This window comes from Tyto alba, unplaced genomic scaffold (assembly GCF_018691265.1).
Source record: "Tyto alba isolate M040663 unplaced genomic scaffold, T.alba_DEE_v4.0 Super-Scaffold_20, whole genome shotgun sequence".
NCBI lineage: Eukaryota > Metazoa > Chordata > Aves > Strigiformes > Tytonidae > Tyto > Tyto alba.
Window position 1 is genome coordinate 5,990,306 of NW_024881283.1, and position 21,775 is coordinate 6,012,080.

Below are 21,775 nucleotides of genomic sequence, written 5' to 3' on the forward strand. Positions count from 1 at the left end.
TGAAATAAAAATGATCCTCTGTCTCTTCTGCAGAGGAAGAAGTGAGCTTTTTAGAAGCAAGTCCAGCACCTCTGAAGCTTTAAGAAATACAGGCTTCAGCTAAAAAAGAGGGAACAGGAGGAAGAACTTTTTGGCTAAGGGTGCTGGAGGCAGAATCTGTAGCCCAGGAAGCACACAGGAGTTGGGGAAGAACAGTGCTTCTCAATGCAGTGAGGAGCCCTGCTTCAGAGGTGAAGCAAATGCTTTTAAACTGGGTTTAGCAGCTTTAGAGCGAAGAGCGGATGGCTGAGAAAAGATCTCAAACTCATAAAGTGCTATGAATAAAAGCTTTGGAGCAGAGCTTGCAAATGCAACCCACCTTTGACTTGTCTCTTTCATTCTGGAGTTCAGTAGCTCCGTATTGCAGACAGTAAAGAAGATCAAGGAGTAAGTAATCTTTAGAGCTATTTGCTCATCAGAAAGGTGACTTTTTAAGTAACTTTTTTTTTGGTGCTCAATTGCCTTTGCAGATCAGGGCTAATAAAAGATGAGCATTGACACTATTTGGCACACTTTAATAATTTTATCTGGACCAGTGAAATGTTCCTTCATAGCCTAAGAACTTTTTTAAGCTTAAATGATGAGAGTCTCTGCAGTCTGCCACATATCATTCCCATCCCACAGCTACCTGATGGTGTGAGTGTTTCGCTGTGTGTCTAGAGGGGCTTTCTTGTTCTGCATCTGAATTTACTCTTGGCGTGTAGTAGGACAGGCAGTGTGTGTGCAGGGTTGGCAGAGAGCAGAGGATGAGTGTGCTAGCAGGGCCTCCGTGGGAGGGTCACCTACCCCAGCAGCTGATGGTGGGTTTCTTAAGGGTCAAAACTTGTGGGATCTGGGACACTGTGACTCCTGGCCATACCGGTACATGTCACCTGCCTACCTGCACTGCCTGTACCTTCTGTTAGGTGTATTTCTAGGTTGTTTGGAAACAGCTGGTTTGGACTTGAGACTTTCCCCTCTCTCTTTGGGTCAGCCCCAACCCCCGTGGCTTTCACTAATAAGTGGTACTGTGCAAGGAGGAGCTTATCAGCTGAAGAAAGGCTACTTATTTCTCACTGTCTGCTGCTCTTCAGCAGTATTGCCTCTGCCTATCCTTGCATTCCTCTGCTGCTCTGGGAAGTTAATTTCCCACCAGACTGTCAAGTGTCATTGAAGAAGAGTTGAGAACCGCTTGGCCTCTTGCAGCTCCAGATGCTCACTGTGTTTATGCAGTCCCGGCTGTCGCTGTGCTCTGAGGTCTTTAAAGCCCAGGCAGCACCAGCTGAGGGATCTATTGGACAAGTTCTCTGATGGAATGTGATCCTTCTGTCAACAGCTGGGTGATTCCTGCTTACATTGAGATTTTAGGAAAGTTGCTGTACGTTGTAACTGCAGTAAATGTAATTGTCCTTTGTTGGATGAATTTGAACCATCAGAGCACAGTTTTGGGTTGAACTGCTTTTCCGAGGGTGTTTATTCTGATGTGGTCATCAGAGGTCAGGGTTTTATAAGGGGAGCACATCCAAAGCAGGTAGAATTAACATTGCTTTCCTTCGTTGGCAACAAAATGCATCACTGGGTTTTTTGGGGGCCCATTGGTGACATTTTGAGAAACAGTTGTGTAGGGTGTTTCTCTATTTTATTGTTACTTACTTTTAATGCTTTTTTATTGTACAATCAGCCGTTTCTTTTTGTCCAATACCCAGTTGCTCCTTAGAGAGTCCTATTCCTTCCTGTCCCCCTTCCTTGCCCTACTGCTTATTTGCTTGCTTTCTTCTCTTACCTGCAGTTCTGTTTAAATGAGTTTGGACTGCCAGAATTCATTACTGAAGTAAAAGCAGAAGCCATAAAAACTCTTTCAGCCTCAGCAGTAAATGCCAGTCCAACCAGCTTTGCTCCTGCTGCTATCAACACTTCCGCTGCCTCTAGCACTGATTTGGAAGGTGAGCTTTTTACTGTGGAAGAGAATATACAGTTTCTGAAAAAGCTTCTAGAAACAGGTCTGACTGAAATGTGTGTTTCAGTAGCGTGGTGTTCCCTTGCGCATCATGTGGAGTGAGTCACTGTCTTATTTAGAATATTTTAGGAGTATTTACAGTGAACAGAATTACTGCATAGTCATAACAGTACCTGGCACACGTATTGTGCTCGCCTTTGTGGAAGTTAAGTATGGTTATATAAACGATCTGGGCTAGATTTGTCAATGTAGTCAAACAACCCTCTCATGCTGAGTTTCAACTTACATCCTGGGATCTCTTTAAGTGATGATTCTGGGAAGTTGGAGCCCCTTCTTTCCATGGTAGTGGATCAGCAATGACATCAATGTTTCTCCTTAACACTGGTAATTTACTTGTCATGACAGCAATTAAGTCTGTGTCTGTTAAAACAAACTACCTGTTCTGGGGCTTTGAGAGACCAGAATGGTCTGGTCATATGCACCTTAGTAAATACTCTGAGCCTCCAAAACGGAGTGGTTGTACCCACTGGGCAGCACCTTAGCTCCATGCTAACTCCTGAACCATGCTTGGGAATTGCTTGCGCTGATGCTAGGTGTCCTAGGCCAGAAGTGCCCCGAGGCTGTGCTGAAGATGCATGTGGGTGAGTTGCAGGGTCTGGCACTGTGTGATTTACTCATATAGCTGTGCCTTAGCTGACTGCTCTCCGGGGCGACGGGCGTTTTCAGCGTTATTCCTTTCTCTGGTTGCATGCATTACACAATGTGGAGCATCAATGGATGGCACAGTGCTGTGCTAACCTGGCATTCTGGCTCAGGATGAATCCCCATTAGTGTTAGTTATCTTTGCAAGAACATCCTTGAAAATCTCCTCTTACCTGGCTCATGCCATATTAGCCATAAAAGTTTTGAGGTTTCCAAGGCTACTGTAATTGAAATTAGGGGAAAACAGTTTTAAAATGATAATTCAAGCATGTTACTGAACATGGATATCAATGTAATGGACAAAAAATATCTCTGCTCTTTGCAGACCTGTTCTTCCTCTGTTTATCCAGAAACCAGTAGCTCAAACCAGAATATTTATATGACAACCGCTGAGCTCTTCCATTCCGGACCACTCAGTTAAGCTGGCCAGCCTCACTTACTTTGGTTAAATTACTTACTGTTTCAGTAGAGCTCCCTTGCAGATGTGCCTGAGTGTCTTCCAGAGAGCGCTAATGGAGACCAGTGCTAGGGAGTGAGTGACGATTAAGAGCTCTCATCCCAAAAGTACCATTAGCCATCCAGCACAAGGTCATATTTTAAAGATGCTCTTGGTTAAGTGTGACAGCATGTGGTTGTGGCAAAGGGAGCCCTTGATAGGTTTGCCTGATGCCTTGTACCAAAACAGATCTTCTTCTAAGGTGGTGGCAGGAGACTTTGAGAATTAGCTTGGGACACATAGACACCACAGGACAGCAGATGGAGCCTGTTCAGTGTCTCATTGTTGTCAACATCGCCAGTAAATGCTGGTGCAATAACTGAAAAGATGTTAACTCTTTATATAAGGTCTGTGTTAGCAATGCTGCATCCCTGGTCGAGGCAAAGCCACATCACTGAAGTCATGCATTCCCCATGGAGGGAATTCCTCTGTTGAGGGGGGAATGATATCGTCTTGTTACCTGCCTTAACAAGTGTCTGCCAGTTGGCTTTCCCCGGGATTTTGATGGAACTATTTCGGTTTTCGGGTAGGAAGGCTTTGTACCTGTCTTCCCTGCTGGCTTTTCTCATCTCAGATTTCATTGTAAGCTCTGCAGATTCACTTACGCTTACAGGCATTTGCTTATGCTCCTGCTGGTTGTGGATCGTTCTCCTCGTCTGCGCAAGCTGTGGAGATGTCAATCCATCAGGCAAAGAACCAGCTCTTATATGGACACCTCAGCACTAAGAATTTTTCACACCCTTTTAGTCCAAGCATATTCAATAGATCAGTGTGACTTCTAATTGAGCAGAGATCTTCAAGCACTCTTCATTCTTGCAAGTCTTCCCTGTTTTGTCTTTTCCCTGCTTGGAATCATTAGTCCCCGACAGCACAGGGAGACGCTTGCGATACAAGCAGGCATGCGTGCACTCTGTGCATAGGCAGTCTGTCTGCCCAATTCCAGCCAGGACCATCTGACATCCATATTGGACTACAGGGAGCAATCAAATATAAATGAAAAATGTCAGTCATCTTAGCAGAATGAGTACAAGTACTGGTAAGGAGCCTATGAAAATGGCTTTAAACAAAAAGCAAAGTGACTTACATCTCAGCGTTCTGGATTGTGTGGTTTTTCTGGATTGTGTGTTTTTTCTTTTTTTCTTTTGATGTGTGTAATGGTGCATTCAAAAATGGATCGATCAAACCGGTGCACACAAACAGTGTCACTAAAACAGGAATGATGTATACGTAGGAGCCTCCGTGCGCAATATGAACGTCAGGTTACTTGAGCAAAGCATGCATCGGGGTAGTGCAGGTGCCCAATAGTGGGTATCACTGCCCTTGTGTTTTGTTAAAATATTAAACATAAAATAACTTGCACTAGGAAGAATTGAAATCATAGGAGGAAGTAAGCATAAATGATATATTGGAGTTATTCCTTACATTTTCATACTTTCATTCAGATGAAAGATTGATACATATCCCTTTCTAGATATAGAAATAATTGTTTCTGTTCTCCCATCAATAATGTGCTATTTTTAGAGGCTGCCTATGAAGGATTTTCATATGTACAAAGTATATATAAAAGTGGAAGTTTTTTAACTTAACCAACTGTATTAAAAGTATCAAACAAGATGGACTTGTTTGACACTTCTCTTTCAAGTTAGAGGGTTACTAGGAATAAAAATATAAAAAGATTTGTAATTGTATCTTGGTTGTAGCTTTGAGATTATATCCTCCTTTATCACTTTTACAGGGGGCAGGATTTCACCAGAATTAAAATATGACAGATAAAAGGGGTTTTTCTTTAATGAGGTGGTATACTCCTTCTGTGTGCCAGCACACAGATAATCATTTTTTTCCCTCATAATGGGATACTGAGGGTCACTTAATGAAAGTTGGTAAAGGACTTTGACAGAACTAATTGCATGAAAGGTGTTTTAACATTTTAATTTAATAGTTGTCTTTTTCATTCTTCAGTGCCTGGAGAAGACGTGCCCTGCTCCGATTTTCAAACCTGTGAGCCAATGGATTGCTTTGAGAATGGAAAGTTTTGCACTCAAACAGGTTCCCAGCAGCACAGGGACAGGTAAAGAAACCTCAGATTCTTCCTGTTCTGTGTTTTAAAAACATTATAGAGAACATTGTGTTAGAGAAAAGTGTTGCTGTGAGTAGAATGAAATCCTCAGAGCAAGTGTTACAGTGGTGTGGGTGAGGCAGAGCCACCTGCACAGCTCTGCCAGTGACCTTCCTGTTGTTACCCTTGAGGCTGCCATGCTCGACACAGGAAAGCTCCTCTCTAGAGCTCCATCCTCATTTATCTTTGCAACCTGCAGAAATGCTGGTTGTGTACTTGGTGCCTCAGTTCCCTGTCCTACAGGTAAGGATGATGTCATAACTTCCTGTAGAATTGTAAAAAAGGCAAAGTTAAAAACCCTCTTAAGCTGCTCTGGTGGTGAAAGCTGTGCTGGTGCTTTGGAGTGCTTTTAAAGGATATATATCTGGCAAGTTCTGCAGACACAGTTCACTTCTTTAGGTTCTCAGCCCAGGCATCTTTATTCTTCTAAAGAGGTACAGAGACACTGGGAATACTGCAGGAGTACTGTTGCGCTTTTAATTTGATTTTGTTTTCAATTTTGGATGTTTAGTGATACCAGAGACTTTCCTGATGATTGCAGAAACAGGGGAAATAGTAGAAATCTTAATACCAGCAGTGGCTGTCAGGTGAATGAGGCTGACAGACCTGTCAAACGTCTCAGAAGGAAGAGAAGACTGCTTCTGGAGTCTGAGGATGACGAGGAAAATGCAGATGAGGATGAGGTAAATGAGACTGCATCAATTTTCTTGAAAGAGAACTGTGAAAAGCAGGGACAATTCTGTGTCTCAGATTTCACTGTGCAATGCAAACTGAGCTGAGGGAGATTGTTCTGTACCGATGAGAATGGTCTGGGACTCATCCTGATTTACATCAGTAATGAGAATATCTGTTCTGAAGCCTGAGGAGTCGTAAGGGTGAATAGCTCATGTTGAAGCCAAAGTCAAGATTTCAGACTGTAACTTTATAGGTGTAGTTATAGCCCTGTGCACCAAGTGTATTTCACAGTAATAAAAACACATGCCTCCAAAAATGCTTTATCTAGCTACAGTCAAGTACTATTATGTGATACTGAAGATTAGTGTCAAACCGAAGATTGCTTTTTATTAGGTACTTCCATGTACACTCACTACACTACTAGAAATCTGGATTAATGGCGGATGAATAGAAGTACCTCAGTCCTGACCTGATCTTTTCTTAACTTTCATTAAGCATCTCACTCCCTTTGGGCCCTTCTTTTGCAAGCCTGCACTCTGCTGCCATGTGTGTAGCATCTCAGGCCTGAACCATTTTATTTATATTCACGTGTTGCATATGCTTTTGTAATGCAGAGACGCTGGGGGTGGGTGTTCGTTGGTAATGCAAGCTGAAACTTCCGATGTCATCAACAGTTTAACTCATCTTGTGGCTCAGCTTTTCTCTGTGATGTGTATAAGATGTTTCAAAGGACGGATGCTTTCAGAAGTACTTGCATTCTGTTTCTTCCCCCTTCTCCTCCTCCTCGTTTGAAACTGCCCCGCTGTCTCTTCTGGGGCATGTTTGGCGGGCAGTTTTGCATTTCAGATTTTGCCCTTTTTGGATTGCTTTGAGAAATGACAACCCTGGGTGAATTAAACATGAATTTGAAAACCACATAGAAGAAACGTGAACGCCAGTCTGTCTCGGAGTGTGACACAGGGAGACCACATTTTCTGTGGTGTTCATCGATGACATTAGTTACTTGAAGCTTCTGCTTCCTTCAGGGCTTCATAACTGATTTTTTTTCTGTAGCCATTCTCTGGCATAGATGGACACGAGAACCTCTGAAAGGAAAAGGAAAATGGAGCATTGCAGTAAGGTTGCTTACGTGAGCAGCAAATCCTGCATTGCAGAAATCAAATCCTGTGTATTGTAATGGAGATTTTGGGCCCATGCTGCTCTTCAGTAGCCACATTTAAATGAACTTTAGTAGCATATATTAAATAATTTGTAAAGCACTTTGGGATACTGCAGGATCAAAGTTATATATGTAACATACCCTACTAATGTTCTTGCAGGGTTATTCAAAAGAAAATAATGCTAGCTAATAGTTCTGTTAGTTACATGTTACATCCTTATTGTACCTGCATTGTGAGATGATCAAAGAGGGAGGAAAAAACAATATTGCTAAACTTTTTTTTAACATATCTGTGTCTAGGAGAAGAATAAATCAAATAATATGAAAAGCCGCAGAAACACTAAACCAATAAAACAAGGTGAGCTAAGCTCATAGTCTCTTTTCTTTAATGTTTATAGATTTTTTTACTAGCTATTATAAAATGAATAATAGTAAACAGAAGAGGAAAGGACAGTAGAGCTCATTTCACATTCAGAATAGCTTATTAGGTACATAACCCTCTTACCACAGTCAGTCTTCTGAAATGTATTAGCAAGAATATACTAGATTTGCCTGCATGATGGGCACAGTGTAGAGGATCTAGAAGGAGACAGCCCAATCCAAAGCTCACTGAAGACAATAAAAATCTTTTTTCCATTGACTTTGGAGAGCTTCATAGCCACATACTAAAATGCTAAATAGAAAATAAGTTGTAAACAACATGTGATTGATTATAGTCTACAGGTTAAGTTTATTATATACCTTAAAGGAATTAGCATGTGTAAGCCAGGGGAGATTTTTAATATGCATTTAAGACATTGTTTTCTGTATGTATGACTGTGGTCCTACTAGAATGAATCGAAGCACCTACCCAAGTTGTTGTTTTCATCATCTGTGTACTGGTAGCTGCCTCTCTAGTAGATGGATTGTGGTATTAGCAGGTTATAAATATATGTGTGTGTATATATATAAAAAATCTTGTGAACTGAACAAAAATTCACTTGCTTTTTCATTTGTTTTATTTTAGGTTTATTTCAGCTGCAATTATATGCCTCTTTGTGCTGTCTTTTTGTTTATATCTAACCCCTTATTCCTCTATGAAATATTACGAGAAGGAATTATTTTCCACAATTTAAAATTATTATATCTTGTCCAAACTTTACAGTGGCAAATTTCCATGGGCGGCTTGCCAGCAATCCAGGTGCCACAATTCATTTGATCTGTGATATAATACTTTTTTTTTTAATGAGAAATGAGCATGGTTTCCCTACTGCTGGAATTCATACCTTTCCTCAAAAGTTGGGTAACACTGCCTCCTTTGGGGTACAACAGCAAAGCAGCGTTGGCGTGTACGTGGGAGGAGAGAGAGAGAAGAGAGGGCAGAGCGGGAGGCATCTGAGAGAAACATTCATTTTTCTCTTTGTTTTTGATTGCTTAGTTGTTCCTGGAAGGAAGAAGGTATGGAACTGGGTTTCCTACTTAGAAGAGGAACGGATGCCAGCTGCTCCCCTAAAACTGTTCAGAGAGGTTGGCAGTTTTTTCAACTCTCTTCATATGTTTTTCTCAGGCAACATCACAGAATTGCTAACTCAGTGGAGGTAGGATTGGAGATTTACCCTGAAGCCAGCAGTTACATTTATGAGTTGTTTTGGTGCAGGCAGGCAGTAAAACCCCCACATGTTTGTTTCCAGCCCTGAAGCACTGTGGAAACAAGCATCTGCCCTGTGAGTCTCGTCCTAAACCAGAGTGTAAAAATTGCTGGCTGAATCTCACTCACAAATAAACAATGACTGTTTCAATCTGCTTTGGGTAGCTCTGGATAAATGGGCTGTTAGGCAATCTCCAGGTAGCGTTGGAGAGGGACAGCTTAATGTCTTTCATATGTCCTGTGCTTCATCAGTGGTTGTACAACACTCCTTCCAGCCTTCCTCTGTAGAAAACTGCAAGTTGTTTAGTTTTGTGAATGTTATAGATTGTTTCAGTGAGAAGTGACTGTTAGGAGGGAGCGTGGAAGTTGTGTTCATTCATAGCCTGGTACATCGAAGGTGGGAGAGGATGAATTTAGCCTTGGTGCAGCTGCTTCTGTGCTCCAGTGTACCAGCCCACATTAAAAGTTCAGCTCCCAGTGAGCATTTCAAAGCCAAGGGCTGTTGGCACCTTACAGAGTGAGATGAGAAGGAAAGTCAGGTAACTGCAGTGGATGCAATAAGCCATTTGCAATTCCAGTTCAGATTTCTTTTAAGCCTGTACTATACTTCAGATGTTTAATTTGGATTAACACAGCAAATAAATGAAAACCACAAATGTTTTCTGAATGACCGTGTAAATGGGCTCCACATCAGTCATGCCTTGTCCCTTTCACCATTTGAAGATGAGAAGTTACCTTTTTGGAAAGTCCGGGCTGATGACCTTGTGCCGACACAGCCAAAATGATTTTAGCTTTCCTGGCTCTGTTTCTGCCAGCCCTCCTACATTGGGCTGGGAAGGGGATTCTTTTGTGTTTGAATAGAGCTCATTTCTGCATCTGCTGAAAGATTTGTTCATAGCTAATTGCAGCAGGCTCATGGTTTGGTGTTTTTGAGAGATTAATTAGAATAACAAGTAAATCTGAAATATGGTAATCATGCCGTTATTAATCTCTGTACCTGTGCCTGTCTATTAAAGCAGCAATCATTTAGTGATAGAATTTTCTTCTCTGAATTGAAAATTTGAAGCCTTAAGTATATCTGATGACTGTTCTGCAATAGATGTTGTCTTTAGGAATTAAAACCAAATGTTTCCTTCTTCCCCTGTTCACAGTATCAGTCATTCCCACAAGGCCGAAATGGATTTAAAGTTGGAATGAAATTGGAAGGGCTGGATCCTGAACACCCCTCTCGATTTTGTGTTCTCACAGTGGCTGAGGTAGTTGCTCTTCCTATCTTTGATTCCAAAAGTCCCATGAACATTCAGGATTTTTTTCAATAAAAAGTCAAAACATAAGAATAATAATGCTTTAATTAATTAATGGTTAGGAAGAGTTCTGGGTGACACTGAAGGAGTAGTGTTACGTGGTTAAGGATCTGTACCTCACAATAGGAAACCTTGCATGCAGTGGATAAGTATTATAAAGAACAGTGCAGTGAGACCTTAAGTCTTAGTATACGTAAGCAAGTTGAAATGCATTTATGCTTGTTCAGCTCTCTGAAGTCTGTGTTGATCTGATATAGACATAAATGTTCTTGGACTGCATTTGTGCTCCAGATTGCTGCACAGGAATACGTGCATGAGTACAGTATAGGAGGCTAGGGAAGTTACACTGCCCAATTTTATTTTCAACTGTTTGAATTGAGGAAAGAGGAGCATGGAAACTGGGAGGCATAAATGATGAAAACTAAAACTAGACTTTTGAGAAATAAATGAGATCCTACATTTACCTTTATCTATACATCCAAATACAGAAAAAGCATTTGATTAGTATTTTTCTTAAACTTCTTTATGACCCTTTACGATAATCAGAGCTCCCCTGCTTATAGGTACAAGGGTACAGAATGCGATTACACTTCGATGGTTATCCAGAGTGCTATGACTTCTGGGTTAACGCTGATTCCTCAGACATTCATCCTGTTGGCTGGTGTGAAAAAACAAGTCATAAGCTGCTCCCTCCTAAAGGTATGGAAAAAAAATAGAATGGTGTACAAGAAACCATCAATTTTACTAAGAACTAGTTGTCCTCATTCTGCGTGTTTCATTTTTAGTGTGATTTCATTGTGGAACTCAATCTGAGTGGCTTAAAGGGAAGAGGTGTAACTAAGATAGTGAATCGGAAAAGAACAAAACAGCTTCCTTTTGATATTCCCAAAGATTGCTGTTGTTAGACAGATTAGAAACTCATTATTGGATGAGCGTGTAAAGCACAGAGTCTCTTTGGGGTTCAGAACTTGCTTCTTTCCTGCATTCAATTTCCTAGAAACATTTGAAGGTTGAGATTAATGATTGGACATTATACTGAAAGAGAGAGATGTTTTAGCTGAAATGCATAATCTCTGAAGGTTGTAGAAGGGCAGTTATCATGCAAAGTTCATATTCTTCCCAGGTGATTTCCATTTCTGAAAAACCAATCTGAATATAACAGGGCTCTGTAAAACAATCTTTTTATCTTTCTTTCTAGGTTTCAAGGAGGGAGAATTTAATTGGACTTCCTATTTGAAGAATTGCAAAGCGCAAGCAGCTCCAAAAAGCCTTTTTAAGACCCTCAGCACTGTAAGTGGTCACATTGAATACAAGATGTTCCAAATAGGTCTAATGCTAAGTGAGTTTTGACCAGAATATTTACATGTTTTTAATATGCTCATGTCAGAGGTACAACTGTGGTACAATCAGATGCAACCTATTTCCTGCTGTGATTTATTTTTAAGATGGGAAACTAGTACAATTTTTCTTCCTTCCCCCAGTCACTGGCTTTCCAGAGAGAGAATTTGTATTTCCCTTCCTCCCTAACACTGGAGGAAAAGATTTACTCTACCATTTATTGAATATATTACAACAGTCTGTTTTGCTGTGTCCCTACAGTCAAGATATTTGTGTCACTTTCCTCTAATTTAATCATTTCCAAAATAATTTCTGGTTTCCAGCAGCATACTCATGTCTACCATGGGATTCATTATGAGGCTATGGATCTTGAGCATTTTTCATCCTTCATGCACTGTTGCTTTCTTTTTGGTTGTTAGCCTCAGTTCCTGTATAACACTCACTCCCATTTTGTGTCACTCAGATGACACAAAGTCCATGGTCTGGCGGATTTGATGCCTCACATGGACAGAGCATTGACTTCAGTGGGATCAGGGCCCAACTGTGCAGCTCTGCTCTGCTTCTGACTGAGTCACCTGTTTTACTTGAAGACTCTCTAACTTTTCCACTAAGACAGGACCTGCAGTGCTCGCGCTTGTTCTCAGCCAGTACTCATCACTGCAAGGCACGTGCATCTTAGCCTTTGCATCTGTAGTGTTGTGTACCTGGAGATTCTGTTATTCAAGCTACAATTTTAGAAATAATAATCATTGCCAGAACACGTAGAAATCTTGTCTGTAGACCTCTTGTTAGTAACTATAGTGTGTTTTGGTCTGTGGGTTTGTGGGTTACAGCCTGCAACAAATGCGTTTGTAAGGGTAATTTAAACGGACTGACCTTGAATGTGGCTGATTTCCCTTTTCTGATGTCCTGTTCCTCAGCCTGTCACACCCTCTGGTTTTCGTCTGGGAATGAAACTAGAAGCAGTGGACAAGAAGAATCCGTCGCTGATGTGTGTCGCAACCATCACGGACATGGTGGATAACCGCCTGCTGATTCATTTCGATAACTGGGATGAGAGTTATGACTACTGGTAAAGAGATTTTATTTCTAATCTATATCTGCAAGTAGTCTGTGGTTTATTTCGCTCTCCCACTCAGGGTAATATCTAATACTTCAAATGTAGTCACTAATGTTGGGATCTTCAGTCAGTTTTCAAGGATCTGAATAATTACTTCAGGTTTTTCAAAAGTGCCAGTTGCCTGGTAGCTTCCCCTGCTGTCTGAGTGTTCGTCAGCTGGCTTGGTGCAAAACCAGTGGGGTGAGCTTGGACTGTGAATTCACTGTGAATGTGAAGGATTTGAGGTAAGAAGCTTTCAAGGTAATGCAGCTGGCTGACTTGGGCCGGGTCAGGGGATGTTCATATTGTCTGTTCCTCTGGCAGAGCTGAAGGAAGAGTAAGCTCCACTAGTGACACCACCTGGAATCAGTGACATTCTCTCCTCCAGGACTAGTAGTAGGTGTTGGCATGTCTCTTTGCAGGCTTACACTTGGAAGCAGGCAGTACTGAAGTCAGTAAAAACCTTTTCCATTTGCTTCAGTGGAGTTTGGCTAAGGCCCTTTGAAAATAAAAATGATTGCCAACATTTTAAGTCATGACCTGCACTGCAGTTCTGCATCTGAGACTCTTGATACCCTGCCCTCATGCTGGGGCCAGGTGGAATATTAGTCAAGGAAATGTTTTCCCCCTTTGGTCTGTGTTTCCCAGCCTACATGAATGGAGCAACTTTCTTCATTTTTGTCTGCGAAAGCAACACGAGGCACATGCTTGTTGAAATAGCACTGATTCGATCAATAGTCTGTGTTCACTTCCCTGGCTTTTTTTTTTTTTTTTTTTTTCAGAATAGGCACCTGTTTGGTGGCAAGTTGGTCTTTCCTTTCTTTGCCATAAATACATCATGTTTTGTAACACTGGTGTTTCCGTTTGGAGGACTTTAGATCTCATTCCTTTACCATTTTATCTCACAAACCTTTGTTTTCATGCCATGTTTTCTTTGGAATTTGAAAATTTGAATGGGAAACACAAGCAAACAAAGCTTCAAGGTAGAGCTTGGCTGAAAACACAAAATTTTTTTCCTAGATCTGAAGACTATTCTGGTCTCTTCCTTGGAGCAGATGTGACAAAAGGGGCTGTCTCAAATTGGCCCATTGCCTCCTTCAGGGACTCAGAACATCTCAACATGTAATGAAATTGGGAACCAGACAAACTATCACTAGGTTTCAGCTTGAATGAATGGATAACCTGCAGTTCTTGGCAAAGAACTTAGAAGCAATTTCCCCTTCTTCCACAGTAATGGTGTTTCAGTTAGAGATGAGGATTTGGTTTTTGTTTCTTTGCTTCCTTTGCATTGTGGCTTGGATGATCTGTGTCCAGGCCGAACTGTGGTTGGTATGGTCCATGTGGAGGGTGGGTTTTGTTGTTGTTTTTTTTTAAAGCACCAGACATTCTTATCTGTATTTCCCTGTCTCTTGACACAGCTTGAAAACTTGGTGTTATAAATTCTAACGAGGTAATGCTTGTCTTTTACATCATGATCACACCCACTGAAAGCATCTGCTAACCCAGCAAAGGCATATCAGACCAGCATTTGAAATTCTGTTTTTCTTTTTGCTTTAAAATTGACTAGTGCCAACTTTCCCTCTTTGATTCAGGTGTGAAGCTAGCAGCCCATATATTCGTCCTGTTGGCTACTGCCAAGAAACTGGAACCCCACTGACAACACCACCTGGTATGTTGAAAGTGAGACTTATCTCCTGCCTCCGTCAAAAACCAGCAGGCTTTATCTTCCACATAATTACGTATTTGCAAGTTACAGGTTCCATTCAGTACTCTTTTTTTCTACTAACTGAACAATATTATTGTTCATACTTTTTGCCACTGCATTTTATTTTGTTTCATATCTCTTTCAAAAAATGGAACAGGGTTTGGTAATCTGCAGTTGAATTTGATTTCAGAAGGGGAACAACTTTGAATTATTTGTAGCATTTCCTTTAAGGTGAGCTGGAAGAAAGAGGAATCAGTATCATGATTTCATAGATGATAAGATGGAGTTTTTGGAAATGAAGGCGTAATTGAAGCCACATCTCTTTCTCCTGCACTGGAATTCAGTAAATTAAGAGGATGTTGGCAAATGAGAAAGGACAGAATGTACAGGAAAATCAACGTTGTTTTCAGCCCTTGAAAGTGCTCATTCACCTGAAAAATAACAAATATAAAAAAATGATGTCTGCTCTTTGCTAGGTTGACAGCCCTAGAGCCAGAATTTCTGTAATTACTGCACACCAAGTTTAGTAGAGTGGATGGCACTACGAAATCCCTTTGCATTGGATCCCGCTGTGCTTTTGCTGCAGATGCAAAAGGGATTGTAAGCACTTACTCTTCAGCAACACCACATCTGTTCCTGCCCCTGGAACGCGCAACAAGGCTGTGATGTTCCTCTACTCACATCACGGTTGAGTGTGCCCCCAGCAGAATCTGCAGTCAATTGTGATTTCTCTGCTGAGAGTTTTACACACAGCAGTTTGCAGACTGTCCTGTGTTCAGTCATTGCACCCTCCTGCTGAAAGGAAACAATACTGAGGCTAAAAAATACTGAAATCAGAAGGGAAAAGAAGTAGAACAGTTTCTTAAATCTAGCTGCCAGGGAGAGACGTACCATTGTTGTTAGAGTAGTGCACCCATATAGATGTCTGAGATTATGGTAACAGTGATGGAGCCTTTTGTCTCCAGACTACTAGTTTTACTCAGCTATGGGTGAGTAGGTAGCAGAAGATGAGAAGTTTCTGCAATCTTGCAGGCACTCACACATAGAATAGTTAATAAAATAGGAAATTAATTTAGTGATGCCATTGCATGTCACATAATCCTCTGACTAGCTCTTAATTGGCAGCTTTCTCTAGACAATAAGCATTGATTAAGGTGTACAGAAATGAACTCTTCAGGTTTTTCAGGTCAGGGTTAAAGCCCTGAGTAGAAGCTGGGGAAACCTGCAGTGCTGCTGTATGTGCTGTAAGTGGTGTGTATGAATAAACAGACCAATTTCCAGCACCATCCATTGTAAGTGCTAAATTAACATAACTGTACCATAGCTGCTTTTCTGTTGATTGTAACAATAGATGTGGGGGTTTCTTACTTAAATGTTAATTTTCTGTTTTTTTCAGGATACAAGGATTCCAAAGCCTTCTCATGGGTAAAATACTTGGAAGAAACTAATTCCCAGGCAGCCCCAGCAAGAGCGTTCAAACTGGTTGGTGAATCTCTTTGACTGTCCTAGATCAGGAGGGTAGGGGAAACTGCTGTTACCTACCCTTTCCTTCTAGATGATGGTGGTTCACCACACCAAGAGGGTGAAACTGGGTTTTTTACTTTGACTTTAAGATGATTTCTCACTGCTGCTAAAACAAAACACACAGCAGACTACCAGATATTTTTTTTTTTAATACCACGAAAAGTTGTCTTGGAAAGGATTTTTGACTAAACATCTTCACTTGGTCCGTTAGCAGATTTAAGGGAAGAGCCTTGAGTCCACACAGATAACTGTAGTTTTCAGAGGAATATGTGAAGGGCAGTATCTTGCCTTAGAGAAGGCATGGAGGAGAAAAGAAGCTGGTCTTCTGCTCGAGAAGTGACTTCATGGGCAAAAGGGATCTCCCAGTGGACATCTGAGCAGGGCTGAAGCTGGTTGAAAAGACTTTCCAGACTCTCCCTTCACAGGGGTCAGAAGTGGATATCATTGGCCTGCAACTGGTGACATTTGGTGGGGAAGGAAGGAAGGGGTGGGGGGTGTGGATGTCTGAGGGGGAATAACAAACATGCAGTTTCTCCATCAGGTTCCTCCGCATGAAGTTTTAAAAACTTCTCTAAAGTATTTTCACCTTGCAGTTATGCAAATCCTTTTTCCCCTGGTTGGTGAGGCTGGAATTAAGGTAGAGTGAGAGGTTCCTATCAAGGACCTGTATGTTCTAATATAGATCTTCTAGGGAGGAGCCAGCTGTGCCCTCCACAGAAATAAGTGTGCTAACAGATGATAGAGCATCTCTGCCAAACTCCTAGATGGAGTAAGATCATCCTGCAGACTAAAACTGAAGATGGTTCTCTCAACCTTGGGAGCATGAGCTTTTGTTTCTTACATTGAAGTTCAATGTATTTATCTGGAAGCTCACTGTGAGCAGAAACAAAATAGAAGCCTTTAAAATAACTTAATTTAAAAAACCCCATACTTTAAAGTTTGTTGTTTGTTTTTTTTTTTTTTCCCCTTAGCAGCTTCTTCTGCTCTGCTGTCTCACCTTACTAAACTTTGCAATATGTTTATATAAAATTTTCTGTGCCATTGTGACATTTGTCTTGATTCCTTTTGATGAAGTTAGCATTGCAGGTTAATACCTGCTGCCTTCCCTTATATTTTGTTGGTAAGTTCTTTGGGACTGAGGAGGAAAACCAATCAAGGAGGCCTCAGATAAGGGAGGTAAAAATCCAGCCAGACAAGTTTGATAATTGCTAGATTTCACCAGGTGTCCATTTGAAGTTGTTGTAGGTTGCAAGGTGGGTGTCAGGGAATAGGAAGAGGCTGGTTTTGCCTTTTTAAAGGACTGTAAGGCCACAGCTGGAGTTATCTGCAGCACAGCTGAACTCCAAAACATCCCTTGGATTAAGGTTTTCCAGAGTTGGGCAGACAGCATCTTTGATCATGCAGCGCAGCACGTGAAGCACCTCGGAGCCAGTGTGCAGGATAATGAGTGAAGCTTGTCAGTAGGGCACATTTGTTTCTCCCAGTGTGTAGGCTCAGCTTTTTCTGAGCGGTGCTTGTAATATCCCAACAGTGCTGGAAAACGGGAACCTTCAGAACACAAGAGCAAAAGAATGCAGCAATTCGTCTTTAACACAATAGAGGAACAAGAGAAGTAGTTTTGTAGAGACAAATATTTTCAAAAGTTAATAAAACTCTTCATGAAACAAACAGAAACTCTGAAGTACGACCTACTTAAAACTCCCAGTCTAAATTCCTCAGTAATCTGTCATTATGGCATTCCTTCCTCAGATTTTCAGAATATAAAATGTGTTGAGAAATGTCACCTGAAGATAATAGGGCTTTGCTCAGGACAGGGAGCCTTTTCGGTACTGAGTACTCCCTTTTTTGGATTCTTCCAAAGTGAAATATCTTCCCAGAGGGGAATGCAACTGCCTTGTCTGCCTCTTTTCCTGTTTTACATACATCTCTGCAGCCATTTTTCTGCTCCTTCAGGTATCTGGCTTTGAGAGGATAGCAGAAGGGCCAATTTTGGCTCTCATGAAGCTCCAGAATATAAATTAGTATCCAAGACTGTTTCGAAAATGAGACAGAAAAAAAATGATGACATTTGATATATCAACAGTTAATAGAACTCTTTCATGATCAAACCTCGTTATTTTTCTGGCTTGGTTGGTCTGAAGTGCAAATACATGGCACAGTTATTGATTCTTTTTAGTATTATTCCAGCTAGCAATTACAGGAAATCAGTACATAAAAATATGGGTTGAGAGCCAGAACAGACATTTCTCACTGAATTAGTTTTTAACAGTTTTCAAGAGCTCTTACATAGTCTGGAGACACTGATCATCAGCACAAATAGCAGATCTTTTGTCTGGATTTCTGCCTTCTCCTCTACCCAAAAACTCGGGAGGAAACAGCTTGGTTGTCAGCATCACTATTTCAGCCCATTGTCTTGGGCTGTCAATTCAAAAACATTCATAAGCTATTGCCAGAAAGGCAGGAGTCCTTCAGCAAGACTTAAACAAATAGCTCTGCTCATCTTCTGGGCAGGATTTTGTTCTCAAGCACTTGGGCTCCTTCCTCAAGGAAGACAGACAAGGTTGGCTGGTTCAATAAGATGCTCTTAAAACTAAAAGCAGTTTAGATTGTCTGGCTTCCGGTGTGTTATGTGGCTGAAAGCCTGTGGATAAATGTCTGTGTCCCAGTGAAAAGACCAAAGAGAAACTTGAGGTTTGGAGTCTATAATTGCCTTAGCTCAGAAGTGGACCTCTATCCCTGCCCCCAGCTACTGGTAGTAAAAAGGGTAAGGAAGATTGTGAGGGAAGAGTGATTATAATCATCTCTTCATTAACCTGATCTTGTTCAAAGACAAGATTTATCATCTCTTGCTAAAATCCCAACCTTTGTGTGCAGAAGTGAAGAAGGACATGTTTTGAATGAATATCTAGTGCTCCATAAGCCCCAGCTGAGCAGGTTAGAGGAGGAATGTGCCGTCAGTCAGTTAAAGATAAATGGAAAAATTGGTAAACGCTGTCTGTTACTTAAAGGTTTACATCTATGGGTGCTGCAAAGGGCACTCATCAGGTCAAAGGACATTCTGGAGTTTTTACAAAGTAGTTTGACTGCTGAGGTTTGAAAGAAAGAGTAAGTCAGCAGCTGTAGATGGGAGACTGTGGTGGCTGGAGCTGCTCTTGAGTCCCAGCACTGCAGTCCTCAGCAGTTGTTAACAAGCAGATGCAGTTGTTGTCATAAGAAGTAGGTGGTAACCCACTTAATGAAGGTAACTCTGTAATATCCAGGTGCCAAGAAGGATGTTACATATAGTGTAGTGACGTTGTGGTGGTGTGTTTCATGTGTAAGACAGTGGTGAACTGGCCACTGTCCTTGTGAGATGTGAGATCATCTCTCTGCCGTGTGGGGGAGTTTTGCTGTCAGACTGCAGAGTCTATGTCAGTGGAGCTTGTGGTAGTATCTGGCCTTTTTTCTAGTAGGGAAGTGCCTCTTGCCTCTTGCCCTGGGGATCAAGGAGTTTTGGGCTGCTGGCAAACAAACAGCTTGATCCCCTAGGAAACTCTGATTTTAACCTCTGAAGCAGTCTGCTGAGACTTTGGCCCTTGTGAGATCAGGGGCCAAAGCTACAAAGGCATTTGAGTAGTAGATGAAAACTTCAGTGTATTTTATTCAGAGCAGGTGACTAGCTCTGAACACCCAGAGTTTTTAGCATTCTGCTTACAATCCTCTCTTACAGCGTCCTGCTCACGGATTCCAAGTTAATATGAAGTTAGAGGCTGTGGACAGAAGAAATCCCATCTTGATAAGAGTGGCAACAATAGTTGACAAAGACGACCATCGCATTAAGGTATGACCTTGCTTCAAAGTGCAGAGCCCTTGTGCTGAGGAATACAGTGATTTGCAGTACAGAAAAAATACCCATTTGGTATAAGGAGCAGCAAAGAAACGCCTAGCAGATGATCTAGCCTACAGGCCTGCCCAACTGGAAATAATTTCTGTTGTTTTGTCCTATTGAATTCTGATGGAATTGCCTGGTATTGTTAGTTACTGTTTTAGTGTAACTATTTTGAAATAACATTTGACAGCATGATTTTCCATCTCTTAGCAGTTTCTGTGTGATCTGTGCAAGTGAAGGCAGCATTAATGTTCTGCATTTGGGAAGCTACCTGACAATTTTTTTTTGCTGGCATACTTAAAGGAAAACCCAAAGCAAGTTAAACCCTGGTACATGTGGGAAACAGCTTCATTCTCCACTCTGCATTTGTTACATAAATGGATTTTAACTAATTATTTTCACATAAATATATTGCTAAAAAAATCTATTGTGCTTTGGCTTCTGAGAAATCATGTATGAGCCAGCTGAAGTGGAGACTGCTCTGGTGGAGGCTCCTCGGTCACAGACTTCTTCCCAAAGGATGATTATGTGGGCAGGAGTGTGAGTTCACTCCTGACCATTTGATTCTCAGTCTCGTCACTGTGATTGAAAGCAAAAGGAAAATTTTACCAATATATAGTAGCATGATACATAGTTCATACATTTGGAACTTTGCTGCATAGACAACCCAGTAGTCTAAACTGCAGTGATCCTTAGTCTCTGTTAACCTGACCTGGACCTGAGCTGAATACTGCTAATCTCTTCGTCCAGCAGAAAGTTCTAGCTTGATCACTGCAAAATTCACTGAACTTGTTGGCTTTTATGGTGTTTTGGGATCCTCAGAAAACAAAACAATTGAGTAAGCAATTGTATTTGCATAGATTTAGTCTTTGAGTATATAGTGTGCTGGAGCACCCCATGGTCTGTGCTTTCTTGCAGACTCTGTGATTTGACTGTGTTACCAGAATCTGTTTTTTCTGTAAAACAGAGATGCACAGGAGTCAGGAAAACAAATAGTTACACTGAGCACAAAGGATGATTGTGCTTGACTGAAAGATTGAATGAATCAGCCCCAAGCTGAGCAAGGTGAAACAAAGGGGGAAGTTAAAATAAAAGCTGAGTCATGTCCTGAACTGTATCTCTCACAGAGACTGTGTGCTTCTTTTAGATACATTTTGATGGTTGGGACCATAATTATGATTTCTGGGTCGATGCAGACAGCCCTGATGTTCATCCAGTAGGCTGGTGTGCAAAAACTGGACATGCTTTGCAAGTCCCTCTAGGTAAAGTAGACGTCATATTGTTACGTTGAATAATTTTCCTAAGTGCCATCTGCTCTTCAGATACAGGGAGCTTTTTACAAATCTGTTTAACTTTTTCTTTCTTATTACCAGGTGCTGTTGATCGAGTGGGAACAGTGGGGCAAGCGTGTCCTACTCCAGGCTGCAACGGTATCGGTCATGTCAGGGGACCACGATATGGAACACATTACACGTATGTATATGAGATCTTCTTATAAGGGTTCTGCCTGCGAGAGGCTGACTGCTGTCCATAATAATAATGCAGCAACAAGCACCTGCACTGCACTGAAATTATCTCAGGGTGTTTATTCTGGAGATAGTTATAACTGCAATTGCAGCTCCCTCTTGTGTCGAAATGTGCTGTTTCATCATAAATTCTGTTTATACCGGTATAATCATTACAACTGCAGTGCAATCCAGCATAGATTAATTCACCCCGATTTCTACATTCCAGCATTGCTGAAGGAATTTTTTTTGGTAAAATAATATACCCAAGAACAGCATGCAAGGAGACAGTTATAGAGGGGGGAGAGTATGGGTAGATGATTAAAGTATAAGAATGAGGAGAGCTAGCTCATGTTTACTGCTCTGCATTTTGATTTCTTATGTGCGCTTGGAAAAGGAAGGTTTGGTTTTACTCAATTAAACTATATTAAAGAGCAAGAAAGGTGGGAGTTCTGAAGATCTCGTAGTATGTAATGCGGTAAAGGGCTTTGAATTTTTCTGAGTGAAAGTTGCAGGACTCTAGTTGCATGAAATACTGTTCAGACAAGCCGGTTACAGCGGAAGAGCTCTTCTTGTTCTCTGAGGTGACTCTTCAAAAACAAGACTTTGTTTTCAATTCTGCCATGTAGTCCCCTGCTTTCCCATACCTAAAACTGGGTAATAACATCTCCCTGAGTGTCTC

General features: G+C 41.3%; 1 protein-coding gene across 5 annotated transcripts in view; it reads left to right on the forward strand.

Moving 5' to 3' along the window:
• The window catches only part of LOC104358393 (lethal(3)malignant brain tumor-like protein 3), a 69,112-nt gene that overhangs the window by 13,202 nt on the left and 34,135 nt on the right, over positions 1 to 21,775 (forward strand). For 4 of the 5 annotated variants that reach the window (XM_042793583.1, XM_042793581.1, XM_042793582.1 and 1 more), the window contains exons 2-14: positions 5,133 to 5,241; positions 5,801 to 5,972; positions 7,424 to 7,481; positions 8,541 to 8,629; positions 9,902 to 10,006; positions 10,618 to 10,753; positions 11,253 to 11,344; positions 12,313 to 12,464; positions 14,084 to 14,160; positions 15,593 to 15,678; positions 19,430 to 19,540; positions 20,736 to 20,850; positions 20,962 to 21,061. In XM_042793583.1, the coding sequence (XP_042649517.1) occupies positions 5,180 to 5,241; positions 5,801 to 5,972; positions 7,424 to 7,481; positions 8,541 to 8,629; positions 9,902 to 10,006; positions 10,618 to 10,753; positions 11,253 to 11,344; positions 12,313 to 12,464; positions 14,084 to 14,160; positions 15,593 to 15,678; positions 19,430 to 19,540; positions 20,736 to 20,850; positions 20,962 to 21,061 (1,355 nt within the window). In that variant the 5' untranslated portion in view covers positions 5,133 to 5,179. Of the gene's footprint in view, positions 1 to 5,132; positions 5,242 to 5,800; positions 5,973 to 7,423; positions 7,482 to 8,540; positions 8,630 to 9,901; positions 10,007 to 10,617; positions 10,754 to 11,252; positions 11,345 to 12,312; positions 12,465 to 14,083; positions 14,161 to 15,592; positions 15,679 to 19,429; positions 19,541 to 20,735; positions 20,851 to 20,961; positions 21,062 to 21,775 lie in introns of those variants that run through there. The other variant, XM_033002137.2, reaches the window with a different exon arrangement.